General features: G+C 39.3%; 3 protein-coding genes, 1 long non-coding RNA gene and 2 other non-coding genes across 8 annotated transcripts; 3 read left to right on the top strand and 3 right to left on the bottom strand.

Moving 5' to 3' along the window:
- Positions 1-2: 2 nt before the first annotated feature.
- LOC144083193 (von Willebrand factor A domain-containing protein 5A-like) lies at positions 3-8,333 on the top strand. 3 transcript variants are annotated; one of them, XM_077610772.1, is made up of 16 exons: positions 3-74; positions 536-618; positions 1,445-1,647; positions 1,717-1,939; positions 3,037-3,203; positions 3,288-3,402; positions 3,479-3,627; positions 3,704-3,792; positions 3,874-4,018; positions 4,640-4,719; positions 4,811-4,925; positions 5,036-5,194; positions 6,070-6,173; positions 6,293-7,103; positions 7,201-7,233; positions 7,623-8,333. In XM_077610772.1, the coding sequence occupies exons 2-14, from the start codon at positions 576-578 to the stop codon at positions 6,585-6,587; spliced, it is 1,887 nt and encodes a 628-aa protein (XP_077466898.1). In that variant the 5' UTR covers positions 3-74; positions 536-575; the 3' UTR covers positions 6,588-7,103; positions 7,201-7,233; positions 7,623-8,333. The 3 variants fall into 3 exon arrangements, with proteins under 3 accessions (XP_077466898.1, XP_077466899.1, XP_077466900.1); XM_077610773.1 differs by lacking the exon at positions 3-74 and adding an exon at positions 87-131; XM_077610774.1 differs by lacking the exon at positions 3-74 and adding an exon at positions 87-442.
- A 1,001-nt stretch (positions 8,334-9,334) lies between these two features.
- On the top strand, positions 9,335-10,836 carry LOC144083196 (von Willebrand factor A domain-containing protein 5A-like). The gene is made up of 4 exons (XM_077610778.1): positions 9,335-9,450; positions 9,763-9,968; positions 10,037-10,160; positions 10,244-10,836. Exons 2-4 carry the CDS (start codon positions 9,786-9,788, stop codon positions 10,321-10,323), a joined length of 387 nt encoding a protein of 128 aa, XP_077466904.1. The 5' UTR covers positions 9,335-9,450; positions 9,763-9,785; the 3' UTR covers positions 10,324-10,836.
- A 90-nt stretch (positions 10,837-10,926) lies between these two features.
- LOC144083197 (uncharacterized) lies at positions 10,927-12,243 on the bottom strand. The gene is made up of 3 exons (XR_013303489.1): positions 12,107-12,243; positions 11,545-11,588; positions 10,927-11,300 (listed from the first exon to the last, which is right to left on the bottom strand). It is a non-coding gene; the product is annotated as an uncharacterized LOC144083197 (long non-coding RNA).
- On the bottom strand, positions 11,356-11,486 carry LOC144084115 (small nucleolar RNA SNORA15). Its single transcript, XR_013303741.1, has one exon. It is a non-coding gene; the product is annotated as a small nucleolar RNA SNORA15 (small nucleolar RNA).
- LOC144084114 (small nucleolar RNA SNORA15) lies at positions 11,693-11,829 on the bottom strand. The gene has a single exon (XR_013303740.1). It is a non-coding gene; the product is annotated as a small nucleolar RNA SNORA15 (small nucleolar RNA).
- A 1,361-nt stretch (positions 12,244-13,604) lies between the features above and the next one.
- On the top strand, positions 13,605-15,884 carry psph (phosphoserine phosphatase). The gene is made up of 5 exons (XM_077610776.1): positions 13,605-13,744; positions 13,828-13,962; positions 14,056-14,201; positions 15,038-15,186; positions 15,412-15,884. The coding sequence occupies exons 1-5, from the start codon at positions 13,605-13,607 to the stop codon at positions 15,520-15,522; spliced, it is 681 nt and encodes a 226-aa protein (XP_077466902.1). The 3' UTR covers positions 15,523-15,884.

Genomic DNA, 15,884 nt, shown 5'->3' with positions numbered 1-15,884 from the left:
GATGATCGATGAGTGGGCGTGGTTTTCTGCTCTGCTCTTCCGGGTTTGACTCAGACTCACAAGTTAGTTGAGAGGTAAGATGTTATTTTGTGCACTGAACATCACTTTTATGTCGTCAGTAGTTATTTACGGTACGATATCTTCTAAGTCCGCATTTATACTGTGTTGTCTAAAGCGTTGTAATTGTAGTGTAATAATTAATAATACAATCATTCACTTTATACTGTTAAAAGGAACGGCAATATAAAGTTAGCTTTGTCTTGTCAGTATTCACCGATACTGTTCGTATGGCAAGATTTTATTCTATGCCATTTTCCCAAGATTATTTTACATTTTGGCTGCATGTGTTTTAAACGTTTAAAAAAACTACGTCACAGCTCACGTGCTGTGTGGAAATCATCATTCTGCTCACTATTTGGCCATAAATTGTCATATTAAATAGGTATAGAATTTTGGAATATTGTGGAGAGTATTTGGTAACATGATATGTATGTGACATAATTGTTTATGGTATTGTTTCTTCATTTTTGTGCAGTATAAGTAATATTGCAGACGTTGACTGTATCAACTGTATCATGGTGTTCCGGTGTGGTCTGATTACTATCAACAAGGATGCAGGTAATTAAATAAAATTTGGTTCAAGTACTTTTTGATATCCTTATTTGTTTTCTCACAAAATGTGTGCTTTTCATTGTACACACACTTTCTGGTCTCATTAGTTTCACACAGGGGCTTGACTTTTTACCCCTTATGAGAATATCAATTAATTAATTTTATCTATTCTACAAGCATACTCGTGCTAATCAAGATTTGGGTGGCAATTGAAAATTGGTTCCTATTTTGTAAGTATCTTTGTGTTAGAGTTGGTAGTAAACTGATAAAAGAGGAATATTTAAAGGTTAGAGCAGGGGACAGGAACCTTTTTGACAGAGAGAGCCATAAAAAAAAAATCATATTTTCAAATGTTTTTCCTTGAGAGCCATACTCAAAATGTAAAAGTCAAAATGTATGAGAATTTGTGCACTTTTTTAGTAATTTCACTACTTTTAAAGTACAAAAAGACTCTGAATTCTCTTGACAACATTGTTATGCCCTTGCTAAACAATCAGTATTAATGACGATATGCATGGAGAAGAGTCTGATTGAAAAATATGATTAAAAATGCGCTAGAGATCGTGTGAACGCCACAGTGCCGACGTAACACTCCTATTGGTGTGTTCAGCGGTTTCCTTATTTTAGCTCAAGGGTTAGCGGAGAGCCTCATGCACCCATCAAAAGAGCCGCATGTGGCTCCCGAGCCATAGGTTCCCTACCCCTGACTTAGAGGAAGTAGAGGTTGAAAAGGGAGTGTATACTTATCTAATTAAGGAAGTACATAAAAAAAATGCCTGATTCAATCAAACCATGGGTTTTGAGGTTTTTTGCTGATCCCCTTGTATGTTAGTTCCTCTAAAGGGCATTGAAGTGGAGGTGGAGGTGAAAGACCACGTGGCTGTTGTGGTCTCTACTTTGCACTACGAGAACAAGGAGGACAAAGCCATAGAGGCTGTTTTTGTCTTCCCTCTGCCCGGTGATGCTGCCGTCTGCCAGTTCAGTGCCAAAATTGGACAAACTGAGATTGTCGCTGAAGTGAAAGATAAACAGGAGGCGAGTCCGACCCCAAAGTGGAGGGAGCTAGAAAAATACAATGCGAACTTCATGTATTGTGCTCTCTAGGCCCGAGAGGAGTATGATGATGCGCTGAGCTCCGGTCAACAGGCCTTCTTCCTGGAGGAGAGTGATCAGAGCCCAGATATCTTCTCTCTGAGTGTCGGTAGTCTTCCTCCGGAAGAGAGCTGCTCCATCAGGCTCGAGTATGTCACTGAGCTGGCTGTGGAGGCCGACGGTGGTCTTAGATTTTGTCTTCCTGTGGTGCTCAACCCTCGCTACCAACCTCAGGGTAAGGGAAACCACAATCAGCACTTGTTCATTACACACATTTATATAAGCTTGGAAGTTATTTTTTTTCTTAATCATAATATACATTCTTAGGTTTATGGTGTACAAAAAGTTTGGCATTGTGTTAAAATTTCAAATCAGCAGGTTGCAACTGAATTGCAGAGAAATTGGCAAAATCACAGGAATTCAGTGTTTGCCTGTTTGAAAGTGTGACTCACATTAAATAGAAAGTGCTGCAAAAAGGAGTCAAATGGTGAAAAATTGGACATGTTCATTCAAAAACTTGACTAAAAGTCAAATAATGTTATCATGTGAAGGTTATCGTGCAATTTAGGAAATGTCACACTTAAGTCCGATATACTATCTCAATCTTTTAAAGTAAGCAATGCGACATTGTCTCATTTTCCAAACCGCTTTATCCTCATTAGGTTTGCAGGGGGTGCTGGAGCCAATCCCAGCTGTCTCCGGGCCAGAGGAGGGGGACACCCTGAATCGGTGGCCAGCCGATCGCAGGGCACAATGAGACGGACAACCATACACACTCACACCCATACTTAGGGGCAATTTAGAGTGTCCAATCAGCCTACCATGCATGTTTTTGGAATGTGGGAGGAAACCAGAGAGAGAGAAGAGAGAACATGCAAACTCCACACAGGTGGACCAACCTGGACTTAAACCTGGGACCCCAAAGCTATGAGGACGACGCGCTAACCACTCGCTCCACCGGGCTGCTCTGAGACATTGCGGAGCTCATAATACAGAAAAAATGTTACATAATTGTGAAAGCTGATTGTAACCAGTTTAGAAATGTATACTTTTACCCTCCGATTGGCTGGGCACCGATTCAAGGTGTACCCCGTCTGGTTAGCTGGGGTCGGCTCCAGCACCCCCGGCGAGCCTTGTGAGGATAAGCAGTACAGAAAATGAATGAATGAAAAAGCTTTTATCAGATTTGATACTTCATTCATGTATTTTATTAAAACATGGAAATCCAAATTGGTATTTTGTAATGCTCCTAGTCATATAACATTGCTACTTCAACTTGCTTTTGTAAGATTTTACATATTTTTTCATACCATAAATGCTCAATGTTTCCAGGAAGTGAAGGTCAGGGTGTCCAGGTGACGTCTGTTCCCGCCTCTCTAGTCCCGTACAGTCTGTCCTTCTCTGCCAGGGTGTCCTCCCCTCGTGAGGTCTCCAAAGTGGACTCCAAGTGTTCCTTGGAGCCTCTGCAGTACCTCAACACGGAGAAAACCAAGGCTGTTGTATGTTGAACCTCTGGTATTCTTCAGTTGATCTCATTTGAAGCATGCTAAGTATTGTTGTTATATTTATATCGGGGATTTCAGGTTAAACTGGCTGCAGGACACAAGTTTGACAGGGATATTGAGTTTTTCATTTACTACAAGGATGCCCACCAGCCTGCTGCTGTGGTGGAGGCGGGAAAAGCATTTGCCACACCTGGTGAATTACAAAACATTCAGTAAATGTGTTTAGATGTGCTCTAAAATTCTCCTTTCATTCCTACGTTGTGATTCAGGCACGCTGATTGGGGATCCGGCACTGATGCTAAGTGTGTACCCTGAGTTTCCGCAGGCAGTCATGTCTTCAGTTACCACAAGTGGAGAATTTGTGTTCTTACTGGACCGGTCTGGAAGTATGCAAGGTCCCCGGATCAACAGTGCAAGGGTAATCAGAACATTAGCAAAAACATCTACAGTCTCAACAATGACAGTTTGCTAAAGTCTTGATGTCTTGTCTGCAGGATACTCTCTTGCTGCTTCTGAAGAGTTTGCCAATGGGCTGCTATTTTAACATTTACAGTTTCGGTTCATCCTTCGAACCCATTTTTCCGTAAGAATCTAGCCTTTAATAAGGTTATATTGATTGGTCTTGCGGCACATGTGAATGTACTTTTGTGTATTTTGATGGCAGGAAAAGTATGGAGTACAATGAGACCACGATGGAAAAGGCTCTGAAGAACGTAGGAGAAATGCAGGCGAACATGGGAGGAACAGAGATACTTAAGCCCCTCAAGGATATTTACAGCCAGACCTGCATTCCCGGTCAACCCCGACAAGTAATGTATACGTATTTATATGACTCAAAGATGGTCCTGACCTGATTTTTCCATTATTTGTTCCATAAGACTGTTAACATTCATTTACTTGTATTTTTATTTTTTAGAATTTCTCTTTGACGTGTCTACAAATAATACAGCTTACATATGTAACTTAAACTCGATTAGGGAAGTTTTTTTTTTTTTACATTTAATTACTGGTAAGCTGGTTGATAATAACAGCATATTTCTGACGTGATAGGCCGTTCAGAGGAAAATCTTGACTAGAAAAACACATTTATAACATTCACATCACATCACGGCATATTACATATAAGAATCATGTTTTTACTTGCTAAATACTGAGATTTAACTGTTATGGATAATGTACTTACATAATATTAAATGTTCTATTCAGTAACACTACTGTATTGCCACATGCCCATTCAACACACAAAGACACACATTCAAAGTATGAGAAACAGGCTAAACAGGTGGCTCTGTCAACTTTTGATTGACAATTCCTTTTAAATGCACTTTATTTGAAATGTTTTATTTATTTATCATGACACTTCTCTGAGAGATTTATCATAAGGCTGACAACAGGGTCACATTTTAGTCATATGTACACTCTCCACCCAGCTCTTTGTCTTCACTGACGGCGAAGTGGGGAACACCAAAGACGTTATTAGCTTGGTGAAGACGAATTCCAGTTCCCACAGGTCAAACACCTCACACACAATAAATAGCAAAGAAGTAGTATAGCGTTGTCTTCTTTCAGTACGTTTTTAAAAGAAAGCAACTGCATTGCAGGTGCTTCTCTTTTGGGATTGGGCAAGGAGCCAGCACTGCTCTCATCACTGGTTTGGCAAAGGAGGGGGGTGGTTATGCTCAATTCATCACAGGTGCCGACAGGATGCAACCAAAGGTTCGCAAGATATTGATATCAAATGATTATGATCAACGCCTGCGGTCTTAAACAAGATCACAATGACATCATGGAAAAGAATAATTGATTCATTGATTTTCTCACACCAGGTGATGCAATCGCTGCAGTTTGCTTTGCAGCCAGCAGTGAAGGACATCTCAGTGAACTGGGATTTGCCAAAAGGTGTGTCTGTCACACCTATGTCTCCACCCCTAAATGCTATTTTCCAGGGTCAACGGTCGCTCGTTTATGCTCAGCTCACAGGAAAGGTAGGTAGTGAACTATCAACCACATTCACAAAAGCACTGAGTCACAGCTGCTGATTATAATGTGAAAGGGTGGGACTTGATATTTTTCAGGGATATAGTATTATTATAAAGCACATTCAAGTCACAATTCAATATTGAGTTGTTTCCTGAAAGCTATATATTATATAATATATGTCAGTGTAAGAACTACTTGAATGACAAATAAGGTGGGCAAACTTAGAATTAAGATTAGTTTTTTGTTTTATTTTTTGGGGGCAGAAGATATATAATTTTTACTTTGCCTTGTATTCTATGTTCTATCCACATTGATCGGTGCACCACTTTTGGTTAAGTATCTATTGGTTACAAGAGGGGTGCTCAATTTGTCAAATGACCAGTTGATTGCCATGGTACTATTGCTAGATCACCTGAGAGTGAGGTTTGATCCAGTCTGTTAGTTTCCTTCGAGCTTGAACAGTGTCTCGTTTGTACGACTACATCGCAATATGCCCAACGCAATAATCAGACTTTTGTTGATCATGCATATCTGAGTCAATTAATATTCTTAAGGTCTCATCAGGATCTAAGGCAGTGTTTCCCAACCTTTTTTTGAGCCGCGGCACAATTTTTGCATTGAAAAAAATCACGAAACACTACCATTTGAAAATCGTATCATTTAAAACTAAGTCGCCTATATTAACAATAGTCATCTCATCAAAGTTCTATCATAACTAGGAGGCTAGCGGATACAACTCTAAGATATATGGTTTTATTAACAATTAATTCAACAACAGCTCTTACTGTATCAAAAAAAATCACATGATTTTTCATGTTTTTATGTATGATTATAACAATTAATATGGAATATGGCTTCTCCCCTTAAAATTTTTTCTCAGAGTTCAGAGGGAACAGATGGTTGTGTAACTGTGGCGTACACCCTAGCAGGACATATTGTCCAGAACAAGCTCAGCTTCCCTCTACAACCCACTGAGGACACTGGGTAATATAGTCTTTATTCATGAATTGGACACCTCATAGATGAGAGGTTTGGGATTTGAATCTCAACTCGGGTCTGACTCTTTTATGGATGGTGTTTGCATTGGCTTTGTATTTCTCCAGATTAACAGTCCACAGGCTGGGTGCTCGAACTCTGATTCGTAGCCTGGAGTCAGACAAGGATGTAGGATTGAAGAAAAAGATAGTGGAAGTCAGCATCCAGTCAGGAGTGAGCAGCTCTTTCACCGCTTTCATCGCTGTCAACAAAGGCAGCAGTCAAGTCATTCAAGGACCTCTGCTGCAAAGACGTATTCCAGGAGCCGGTGTGTGCGAATATTTTCATTCATTTTCCATTCTGCTTATCCCCACAAGGGTGACGGGGGTGCTAGAGCCTATCCCAGTCAACTTTGGACAGTAGGTTTTCTCCGGGTACTCTGGTTTCCTCCCACATTCCAAAGACATGCATGGTAGGCTGATTGGACACTAAATATGTGTGTGAGCGCTGCAATTGGCTGGCCACCAATTCAGGGTGTCCCCCGCCTCTGGCCCGAGTCAGCTGGGATAGGCTCCAGCACCCTCTGCAACCCTAGTGAGGATAAAGCGGTTCAGAAAATGGGATGAGAGATGAGATGAGTATCAAACACATTAGTTTAACAACTAGATTATTTTAAAAAATACATTTTATTCAGGTATCAAACAAACAGTACGTACGTCATAAAAAAATAACAATGTTACAATATACGTATAGTGTTTTGACCCACACTTTCTTTCAAGTAAGGTTTCTTTATATTCCTAACTTTGTTCACATGGTCTTGTTTACACGTGAAAAGAACTGCATTACCTCATTTTCAGACAAATATTACATCCTTAAAATTATGTTCTTTCTTTTTTTTAACCAAAGGCTCATTCCCGCAGAAGCACTCCCTTTTCAGAGGTAAAGTAACACAATAATTGTGTATTTGAAAAGAACTGAATTACCTCTTTTCAGACAAATATTATGTCATTAAAATATTTTCTTTTTTTAACCAAAGCTCCGATGAATGCTTATATGTGCGCAACCAGAGGTAAGTAACACAATAAAACTGCCTTAGTCTAGCACTTTAGTAATAACACTATTTTGTTTTGCCATGGATTCCTGCTCTGCACTAGCCTGGCAATATTCTTTCATTTGCAGTAAAAGGCCTGCATCCCTGTCACATTAATGATAGACAAAGTCATTGGAAAATCGGTTAAAAATTCTACAAAATATAGCAATATCAAAGATCACTCTCCATTGACTGTCATGTGGGCCTCGACGACACTCGTCCGCCGACAATCTAATAGAGTAATTAATGGCTGACTGCGGTAGCAAACCGTATGAATGTAAAGTATAAATGTAAAGTAAAAAACTGCATTACCTAATTTTCAGACAAATATTACATCCTTAAAATGTTCTTTCTTTTTTTAACCAAAGACTCATTGCCGCAGATGTCATACTCATTCGGAGGTAAAGTAACACAACCGAGCCGGTCTCAGTTTGTGTATTTGAAAATAACTGATTTACCTCTTTTCAGACAAATATTATGTCATTGAAATATTTTCTTTTTTTTTTAACTAAAGCTCCGATGGATATGTGCAGAACCAAAGGTAAGTAACACAATAAAGCTGCCTTAGTCTAGCACTTTTGTAATAACACTATTTTGTTTTGCCATGGATTCCTGCTCTGCACTAGCCTGGCAATATTCTTTCATTTGCAGTAAAAGGCCTGCATCCCTGTCACATTAATGATAGACAAAGTCATTGGAAAATCGGTTAAAAATTCTACAAAATATAGCAATATCAAAGATCACTCTCCATTGACTGTCATGTGGGCCTCGACGACACTCGTCCGCCGACAATCTAATAGAGTAATTAATGGCTGACTGCGGTAGTAAACCGTATGAATGTAAAGTATAAATGTAAAGTAAAAAACTGCATTACCTAATTTTCAGACAAATATTACATCCTTAAAATGTTCTTTCTTTTTTTAACCAAAGACTCATTGCCGCAGATGTCATACTCATTCGGAGGTAAAGTAACACAACCGAGCCGGTCTCAGTTTGTGTATTTGAAAATAACTGATTTACCTCTTTTCAGACAAATATTATGTCATTGAAATATTTTCTTTTTTTTTTTAACTAAAGCTCCGATGGATATGTGCAGAACCAAAGGTAAGTAACACAATAAAGCTGCCTTAGTCTAGCACTTTTGTAATAACACTATTTTGTTTTGCCATGGATTCCTGCTCTGCACTAGCCTGGCATTATTCTTTCATTTGCAGTAAAATGACTGCATCTCTGTCACATTAATGATGAACAAAGTCATTGGAAAATCGGTTAAAAATTCAACAAAACATAGCAGTATCAAAAATCACTCTCCATTGACTGTCATGTGGGCCTCGACACTCGTCCGCCGACAATTTAATAGAGTAATGGCTGACTGCGGTAGCAAACCGTATACATGTCCAGTATACATGTCCAGTATACATGTCCAGGATACATGTCCAGTAAAGTACAAATGCTAAAGTTAAAAAGACGTACACGATATATTGATGACCCGCTGACGTCATATAACGTACCCGTGGTGAGTAGTTAATTTATTTAAGGTTGCTCATCTAACCTGAGGTAACAATTGATGCCATTAGTCTAATATTAATAGCTGCACGCTCCTAAATTACTGCTTAATACTTACTACACTTTAAAGATGAGAATAGGCGTAACCACACTGATAACGGTGAGGGGTGTTTTTTTTAACTCTTCTTTCCCAATTTTTGCGTTTTTTCCCAAACATGATTTAAGTGGTATTAGTTCTCTTGATTAAAAAGTGTATTTTAAAATGAATTTAAAAAGATGATATTTCTCTTTTCATTCATTCATTTTGTGAACCGCTTATCGTTACGAGGGCCGTGGGGGTGCTGGAACCTATCCCAGCTAACCATGGGCAAGAGGCAGGGGGACACCATGAACTGGTTGCCAGGCAATCGCAGATATATATTTAATAAAAACCTTATTGATTTATAAAGTATACGTATATATAACTAAGTCCAATCCAATTTGAAATATATTTACCATTTAAACAGGTTACAGAATTTGAGAACCCTGCTTAAATTTCATTCAGATTCTTCGGGGAAACTGGGGGCTTCATGATCCTTTGATTTTAATGCTTTGTTTTTATTCTCTATTTTATTATCCAAGCCAAAAAGGGAAAACAAAAGAATCTTCACGAGATACCTAACCTGAAATTATCTCCCCCAAAGAGTAGAGGTATGGGTGAGTTTTACATGCATTAAGACACAACTTGCTCCAGTCAGTTCTGAAAATGGCACTATTTATTTGACCAAATGTGTCTTACACAAACGGAAAAACTCAGCCAAAAGAAAACAACTCACACAGCCCTCAATAAAAATGATATCCTGCAGGATACACCCAAAAAAACATAACACTCCAGGATCTTTTACTCTCCCAATCAAATGTTTTGAGTTTCACGAAATGTGTTGTTTTGGGCCCCACAAGATGCGATGTAGTTCAATTATTTGCAACCTATGTAAACTTAAGTTCTCCAACTCTCTCTCACAGTGAGGCGTTCTCAAAACTTGGCCATGATTACATGCGCTGAGCTTCGTCCTGAGGGGTTCTCGAAAAAGGAAGCACCCCCACCGCCAGACACTTTCCTGCAGTTGGTCTCTCTCCAAAAAGCGTCAGGCTATTGGGAACTTAACCCGTCTCTGGCTGCGGCGCTCCAGAAGACCACCAAGGAGTTGGAACAGCCCAAGCCAGCAAATGTGAGACCTCATTACAAATGTGGCATACCAATTGTTTTTTTCATCATGTGATCACTATGTGGGAACAGGTGAATGGAAATGTGTGGGCCACCATTCTGGCACTGGTCTGGCTCCATGGATTCAAGGCAGATGCGCAAATTGAATGGAAGCTCCTTGCTCATAAGGCAGTGTCATGGCTGATGGCTCAGAATGGTTAGTCCCGCAAAGACTTTTGTTGTTGTTGCTTGTTTTTCCTATGTTGTCAATTGATAATGTTGTGTTTGTGTGTTCTATAGCTCCAAGTATGACAGAGTGTATAATGGCTGGAAACACTCTTTTGGGCTGCAATGTGCAAAAAGATGTCTTGGGCCTTTAAGTTCTCCAATACTATGGAACGCCTTGTGCTGATTTGCACCCTTGCTTTGCTTCTGTTCCTCTATATTTGTAATCAAATCAGATATGGTCTAATACTCAAAAAATAGCCAGGAAATCACTATTGTGCAGGGTTCATGACATGAAAATCGGGAAAATATTAGGCTGTGCTGATGAAGCAGTGGTATTAGATTGCATAACTTTATTCATCCCGTATTTGGGAAATTTCATTGTAACAAGTTAAACTTGTTTAGCACCAAGAACATGAATAAGGGAAGAGACCTGGGCAAACTACCTGATACTTCAGGGGAAAGAAATGTAACCAATATAAAGTTTACTTGGGTCCCATATGCAAATATAGGGAGGCAAAAATACAAAATGTTGTATGACATGAATTTTGAACAAATTAGGAATAGTCAACTGTTTTTATTTCTTAATCACAATTTCTCAATGTACTGCTTTGACTGCCATTGTTACAATTAAATAACACCATCTTTTGGATGGGATGTGACCACAATGGTAAATCCCCCTTATGTTTAAATGCATAAACTTGCTGATGAGCTTACATTTTATGATGTACAGGAATGAAAACCAAAACAGTGCAGAATTCAGTGATAAACTTTATTTTTCCTTCTATATACCGCTCCCAAAAATTAAAGGAGCACTTTAAAGAAACACATTATAAACCTCAAAAATATGCCAAGTTTTTTTTAATTGAAATAAGTCTTCAGCCTACAGGGTGCTGAATTATGTAGACACTGTAAAATCAGAATGAAATGATGTGGCAGGCAATTCCAAAACTTCAAAAAATGCTTTTCAGTATCTTGTGGGGCATCCCTGAGTTGTTGTACATTTTGAGGAGCAACCTTATGGTGCCTAATAGACTGAAAGATAGTGTCCCACAGATGTTCTATTGGGTTTAGGTTAGGGGATTGTAAAGCCCACTCAATTGTTTCAATTTCTTCATCCAGCAGGTACTGCCTGCAGAAGACAACTTGGAGTTAGTACACATCAGGAAAATGACAAGTATTTCATTTAATGTTTTCATTTCCAAAGTCCTGGATGAAGCCAAGGAAAGCTTCAACCGTCATACAAAGAAATGAAGCTATGCTCTTGCATAGTGTCTGGCTGTATCCACCACAGAGTTGGAACAGAATTCATCCATGCCAAGGTAAATCAAGTTCACCCTCATTAGTAATAATTACATTATTAATAAATGCCTCACCCTTTGGTCCAGAAACGGAAGGGTTCACACTGTCGTTGTAAGAGCTATTTCCCCAGAAGAGAAATCGAGAAAAAAAGGTTACAGTTAGTATTACTTCCTGAAAAAGAAAATACTGCAAATGACATGCCTTAAGTTTAGCATGTATTTAGTATGTACCTGCACACCTCAGATAGCAAAATGAGCGACATCACAGCTCATTCATTGTACAGTCAATGTGAGAAATTTATTTCGCATGGTGTCTGACTAAATTTACCACCGCAAGGGTAAATCAGAATTCTGCCATGCGGTACAACACGTGGTTCGCGACAAAGTTTAGATAATATATAAAAAAAAGTATGCAGAATTTTCTTTGTTCGGACCTAATACTTACGAACTCTTCTGGCACCGGGTGCCATAGTATACATATACTACTTATTTGGTATTCAATAGAACTCAATTGTGTTGTATAGTAGCAAGAAACACATGCTAACAAGCTAAAGCTAATTTAACCGTAATATAACACTGAAAAACATTTTTTGCAGGAATTCGGTTGCCCTCCTGTATTCTATAGCAAAATACATACCTCAAGATGCATCCGCGTTTGTTCACGATGCCATTTATATTTACAGTTACATTTATGGCTTTTAGTCATAGGTAACCGACCGGTCTGCTGCAGAGGGGCAGAATCATGGAAATCGGAAAATTCCAATTCGTCAGTCGTCCCGACGTCCTATCAGGAGAGATGGGGCGGTTCTTCACCGGCTTCTCTCTGATTGGTCCAACTCGCGGCTTGGCTCTTCTTCTGCATATTTTGCCATCCGGTTCTTCCGCAAACGGTGCTCCTCTGCCGGCCCATAAGCTACATCCAGTGCCTTTTCATCGCGTCCGTTTAACCGTAAGTACTGCAGAACAACTTGTACTTTTGGAAAGATTTCCCTTTTAGTTCGCATTAATTGAATATTTTAACCTCTGACGACAACAGGGTGAAAAGAACATTGATTGAGGTCAACAAATGTGTGGTCGTTTTAATTAAATGTCATTTTCCCCCCAATATAGGAATCATGCTTTTCTGTTATGCACTGCCTGTTATATTCCATTATTGTATATATTTATTTATTTTTTCAATTTAACTTTGCTACACTATTATGTTGAGTGAGGGGTGACGCAACTCTGGTAGATGATGTCCACTATGGCCCCTTCGTGTATTTTGTTTAGGCGATCATTATGCAACGGGGTGCTGGCTATTGTTGTAGTACATTTAATTTTCAATCTCTCCTATTAAATCCTATTTATTCTCTTTGTACTGCATGAGACATCACCTTAAGTATATTTCAAAAAGACTGGTAAAAGTTAAGGTACTGGTACATCTCATGTATGAAAGTAAAATTACAAACTGAAATGGGATTAGTTAAATATATATACTTTTTTTATTTTATTTTTTTATTTACACTAGTACCAATAAACTTTTTCATAACTTGCCACTATGGGGAAAGAAACCCTCCGGACACAAAATGGTTTCACTGTTTGACTCTTTTAAATGAGGCCCTAGATGGGGAATGTCTGGCTTCCTATTTTATGCGTCCATTTCTATGTATTCTGTCTCAGCCTGAATTGGTGGCCAGCCAATCGCAGGGCACCAGGAGACAAACAACCATTCACAATCACACTCCAACCTAGGGGCAATTTAGATGGTCCAACCAGCCTACCATGCATGTTTTTGTAATGTGGGAGGAAACCGGAGTACCCGGAGAAAACCCCCGCAGGCCCGGGGAGAACATGCAAACTACACAGGTGGACCGACCTGGATTTATGGAGTTGTAGTCCAAGTACTACTAAAACAAAATAGCTTACATCATTTCTACCTTCTTACTCTGTGGCCCTACTTATTTTTTATTAATTTATTTGTAAACTCTGTTCTTAGACGGACTTTCACGTGATAAAATTAATTTTTACCTGCTGTATTTCTTATTCAAATTAAAAACAGAACAGAAATCCCCATGGAAAGTTTTTATGTCATTATTTTTTTGGTGTTGTTGTTTCCTGCTCAAATACTCTTCTGTATTTCTCATCATAGCGTAGCCATGACCACAATGTCACAGACCAAGGAACTTTTTCGACGAGCAGATGCTGTATGTTTTGATGTGGACAGCACTGTTATTAAAGAAGAAGGCATTGATGAACTAGCTAAGTTCTGCGGTGTGGGGGATGCCGTTACTGAAATGTAAGTAGCCTGCAGCCTGATGCAAACACGCTGTATTTTCGCCTAATGCTATCACTCACTCCATTTTAACTTGCACATTATAGGACACGTAAAGCCATGGGTGGCTCGATGACTTTCAAATCAGCTTTGACTGAGCGTCTCGCGATCATCAAATGTTCCAGAGAACAAGTCAACAAACTGATCACAGACCACCCACCACAGCTCACCCCTGGTATTAGGTAAGAGCCACTACCAATGCGTGTTTTGAAAATGGAAGGCATGAGTGCAGGATGTAGTTTGAAACATTGCGGTCCCTTTTTGTTTACATCCAGGGACCTTGTGGACCGCTTACACCAGCGTAACATCAAGGTGTTCCTCATCTCAGGGGGCTTCCGCTGCATTGTCGAACATGTGGCCACTCAACTAAACATTCCTTTAGAAAATGTCTACGCCAACCGGCTCAAGTTTTATTTCAATGGTAAGAGTTTTAAATCTGTTCAATGGATTCATCTGGTTTATAGCAACACATTTTTGGGGGATTCACAATAACTGAGCATAAGATCATTGGTACACAGTCGATTGGTCGATGGTCTTTTGGTCGCCCGGAAGGTTATTGATAATTACCATTTAAATCGTTGCTCAAATTCCCTAAATACAACTTTCGAATTATTATTTAGTCATACTTCATGCCCTAGTAATTATTAGGCTAAAGAAAAGCTCCAAATTTCCCGGACTTTTATTGTTTTTGTTGGAGAACTTGTTAAGACCCTGACTGACGTAGCTTCTTAAAGGGACAACGCATGTACATACAGACTCTTATACACTCACACGTCGGCTCAGTGAAACTGCTCATGGCCATTGTTGGCTTTTATTGATGCGTAGACCGTGTTGTTTTACCTTGTTTTGTCGCCGGTCTTTTGGTCGTCGGTCTTTCGGTCGCCGGTCTTTTGGTCGCCCGTTGTCGCGGTCCGGGCGACCAAAAGACCGGCGAACAATCGACCGCACACGAAGATCATTTGCCAACATTGCTCCATGCGAGGATGTACCTGGTTCTGAGTTTAAATCTCAGAATCAGCACAGATAAAATCTGGCACACCATGGAGTACTAAAGAATATAAAATATTTGCGAAAAGACAGGTGATCAAGAATTAATAAAGCAAATGAATGACTAGTGGTCAAACAGTCTCCCCAACACATTGTTTTGGACCCTTAAGGTACTCTTTATTTACTCATTTGAGCGATAGATAAATTATTGCATTGGTCTTCTTCAATTACTACTTGTACCAATTTAGCTTTATATAATTTTTTTTTTAGGTGAGTATGCAGGATTTGATGAGAACCAAGCCACAGCAGAAAGCGGGGGCAAAGGAAAAGTCATCAGCATGCTGAAGGAAAAGTACGGCTTCAAGACAGTTGTGATGATTGGAGATGGAGCCACAGATCAAGAGGCCTGTCCTCCAGCTGTAAGTATTTATGTTATGTAAGTATTTATGTTAACAGTTCACATAGCGGTCGTTAGGATGGGACGTGACTCCCCTAATCTGCAACACAATTGTTGCGGATTGGCCTCGAATTTGACAACAATGGTGAAATTTGTGGCGTCGTATCGTTGATTCGGTCGTAGCGTCTCCATGGAAATTAGCCCTAATTATCAAGGTTGAATGTATTTGTCCTCTTTTTTTTTCCAGAGCGCATTCATTGGATTTGGTGGCAATGTAATGAGGCCTCAGGTTAAAGAGCTGAGTACATGGTATGTTACCAGTTTTGGAGAGTTGCTGAAAGAAATGGAAAAGATTTAAAGAGCCCAGAATGAATACAGTCACTTTTTTTTTTCTTTACATTTATCAGTGTTATTTGCACCAAATGGTGTGTATCTGATGGTTTTATCCATTGGACATGCTCCAGTTATGTCAACAGATTTTGAATCAGTGATGTTTTACTTGAGTCTGACCAATTTTACCTTCGTGATTTTTACATACTTGAAGATGTAAAATATCATTGCCTGTGTGAAGGTTCAAAATGTAAATTTTCTTTTAGGCACTTTTTTTTTCTAAGACTTACAACTCAACATGATGGCAAGTGCAATGTTTAAAAAAAGATTTTAATTATGTAAGACAGCGGCGAAATGTGTTTTGGGGATTAAAATCAAACAGGCTATCAA

This window comes from Stigmatopora argus, chromosome 10 (assembly GCF_051989625.1).
Source record: "Stigmatopora argus isolate UIUO_Sarg chromosome 10, RoL_Sarg_1.0, whole genome shotgun sequence".
NCBI lineage: Eukaryota > Metazoa > Chordata > Actinopteri > Syngnathiformes > Syngnathidae > Stigmatopora > Stigmatopora argus.
Note: the sequence above shows the minus strand (reverse complement) of the source record. Positions and strands in the feature narration are given on the sequence as shown.

Excerpts from the sequence above, each read along its gene's own strand:
- LOC144083193 (XM_077610772.1), top strand. The coding sequence starts at position 576 with ATGGTGTTCCGGTGTGGTCTGATTACTATCAACAAGGATGCAG. Across the intron at positions 3,628-3,703 it reads CCCGGATCAACAGTGCAAGG|GATACTCTCTTGCTGCTTCT; the intron begins GTAATCAGAACA and ends TCTTGTCTGCAG. Across the intron at positions 4,720-4,810 it reads ACGAATTCCAGTTCCCACAG|GTGCTTCTCTTTTGGGATTG; the intron begins GTCAAACACCTC and ends ACTGCATTGCAG.
- LOC144083196 (XM_077610778.1), top strand. The coding sequence starts at position 9,786 with ATGATTACATGCGCTGAGCTTCGTCCTGAGGGGTTCTCGAAAAAGGAA. Across the intron at positions 9,969-10,036 it reads AACAGCCCAAGCCAGCAAAT|GTGAATGGAAATGTGTGGGC; the intron begins GTGAGACCTCAT and ends ATGTGGGAACAG. Across the intron at positions 10,161-10,243 it reads ATGGCTGATGGCTCAGAATG|CTCCAAGTATGACAGAGTGT; the intron begins GTTAGTCCCGCA and ends TGTGTTCTATAG.
- psph (XM_077610776.1), top strand. The coding sequence starts at position 13,605 with ATGACCACAATGTCACAGACCAAGGAACTTTTTCGACGAGCAGATGCT. Across the intron at positions 13,745-13,827 it reads GGGGATGCCGTTACTGAAAT|GACACGTAAAGCCATGGGTG; the intron begins GTAAGTAGCCTG and ends TGCACATTATAG. Across the intron at positions 15,187-15,411 it reads AAGAGGCCTGTCCTCCAGCT|AGCGCATTCATTGGATTTGG; the intron begins GTAAGTATTTAT and ends TTTTTTTTCCAG.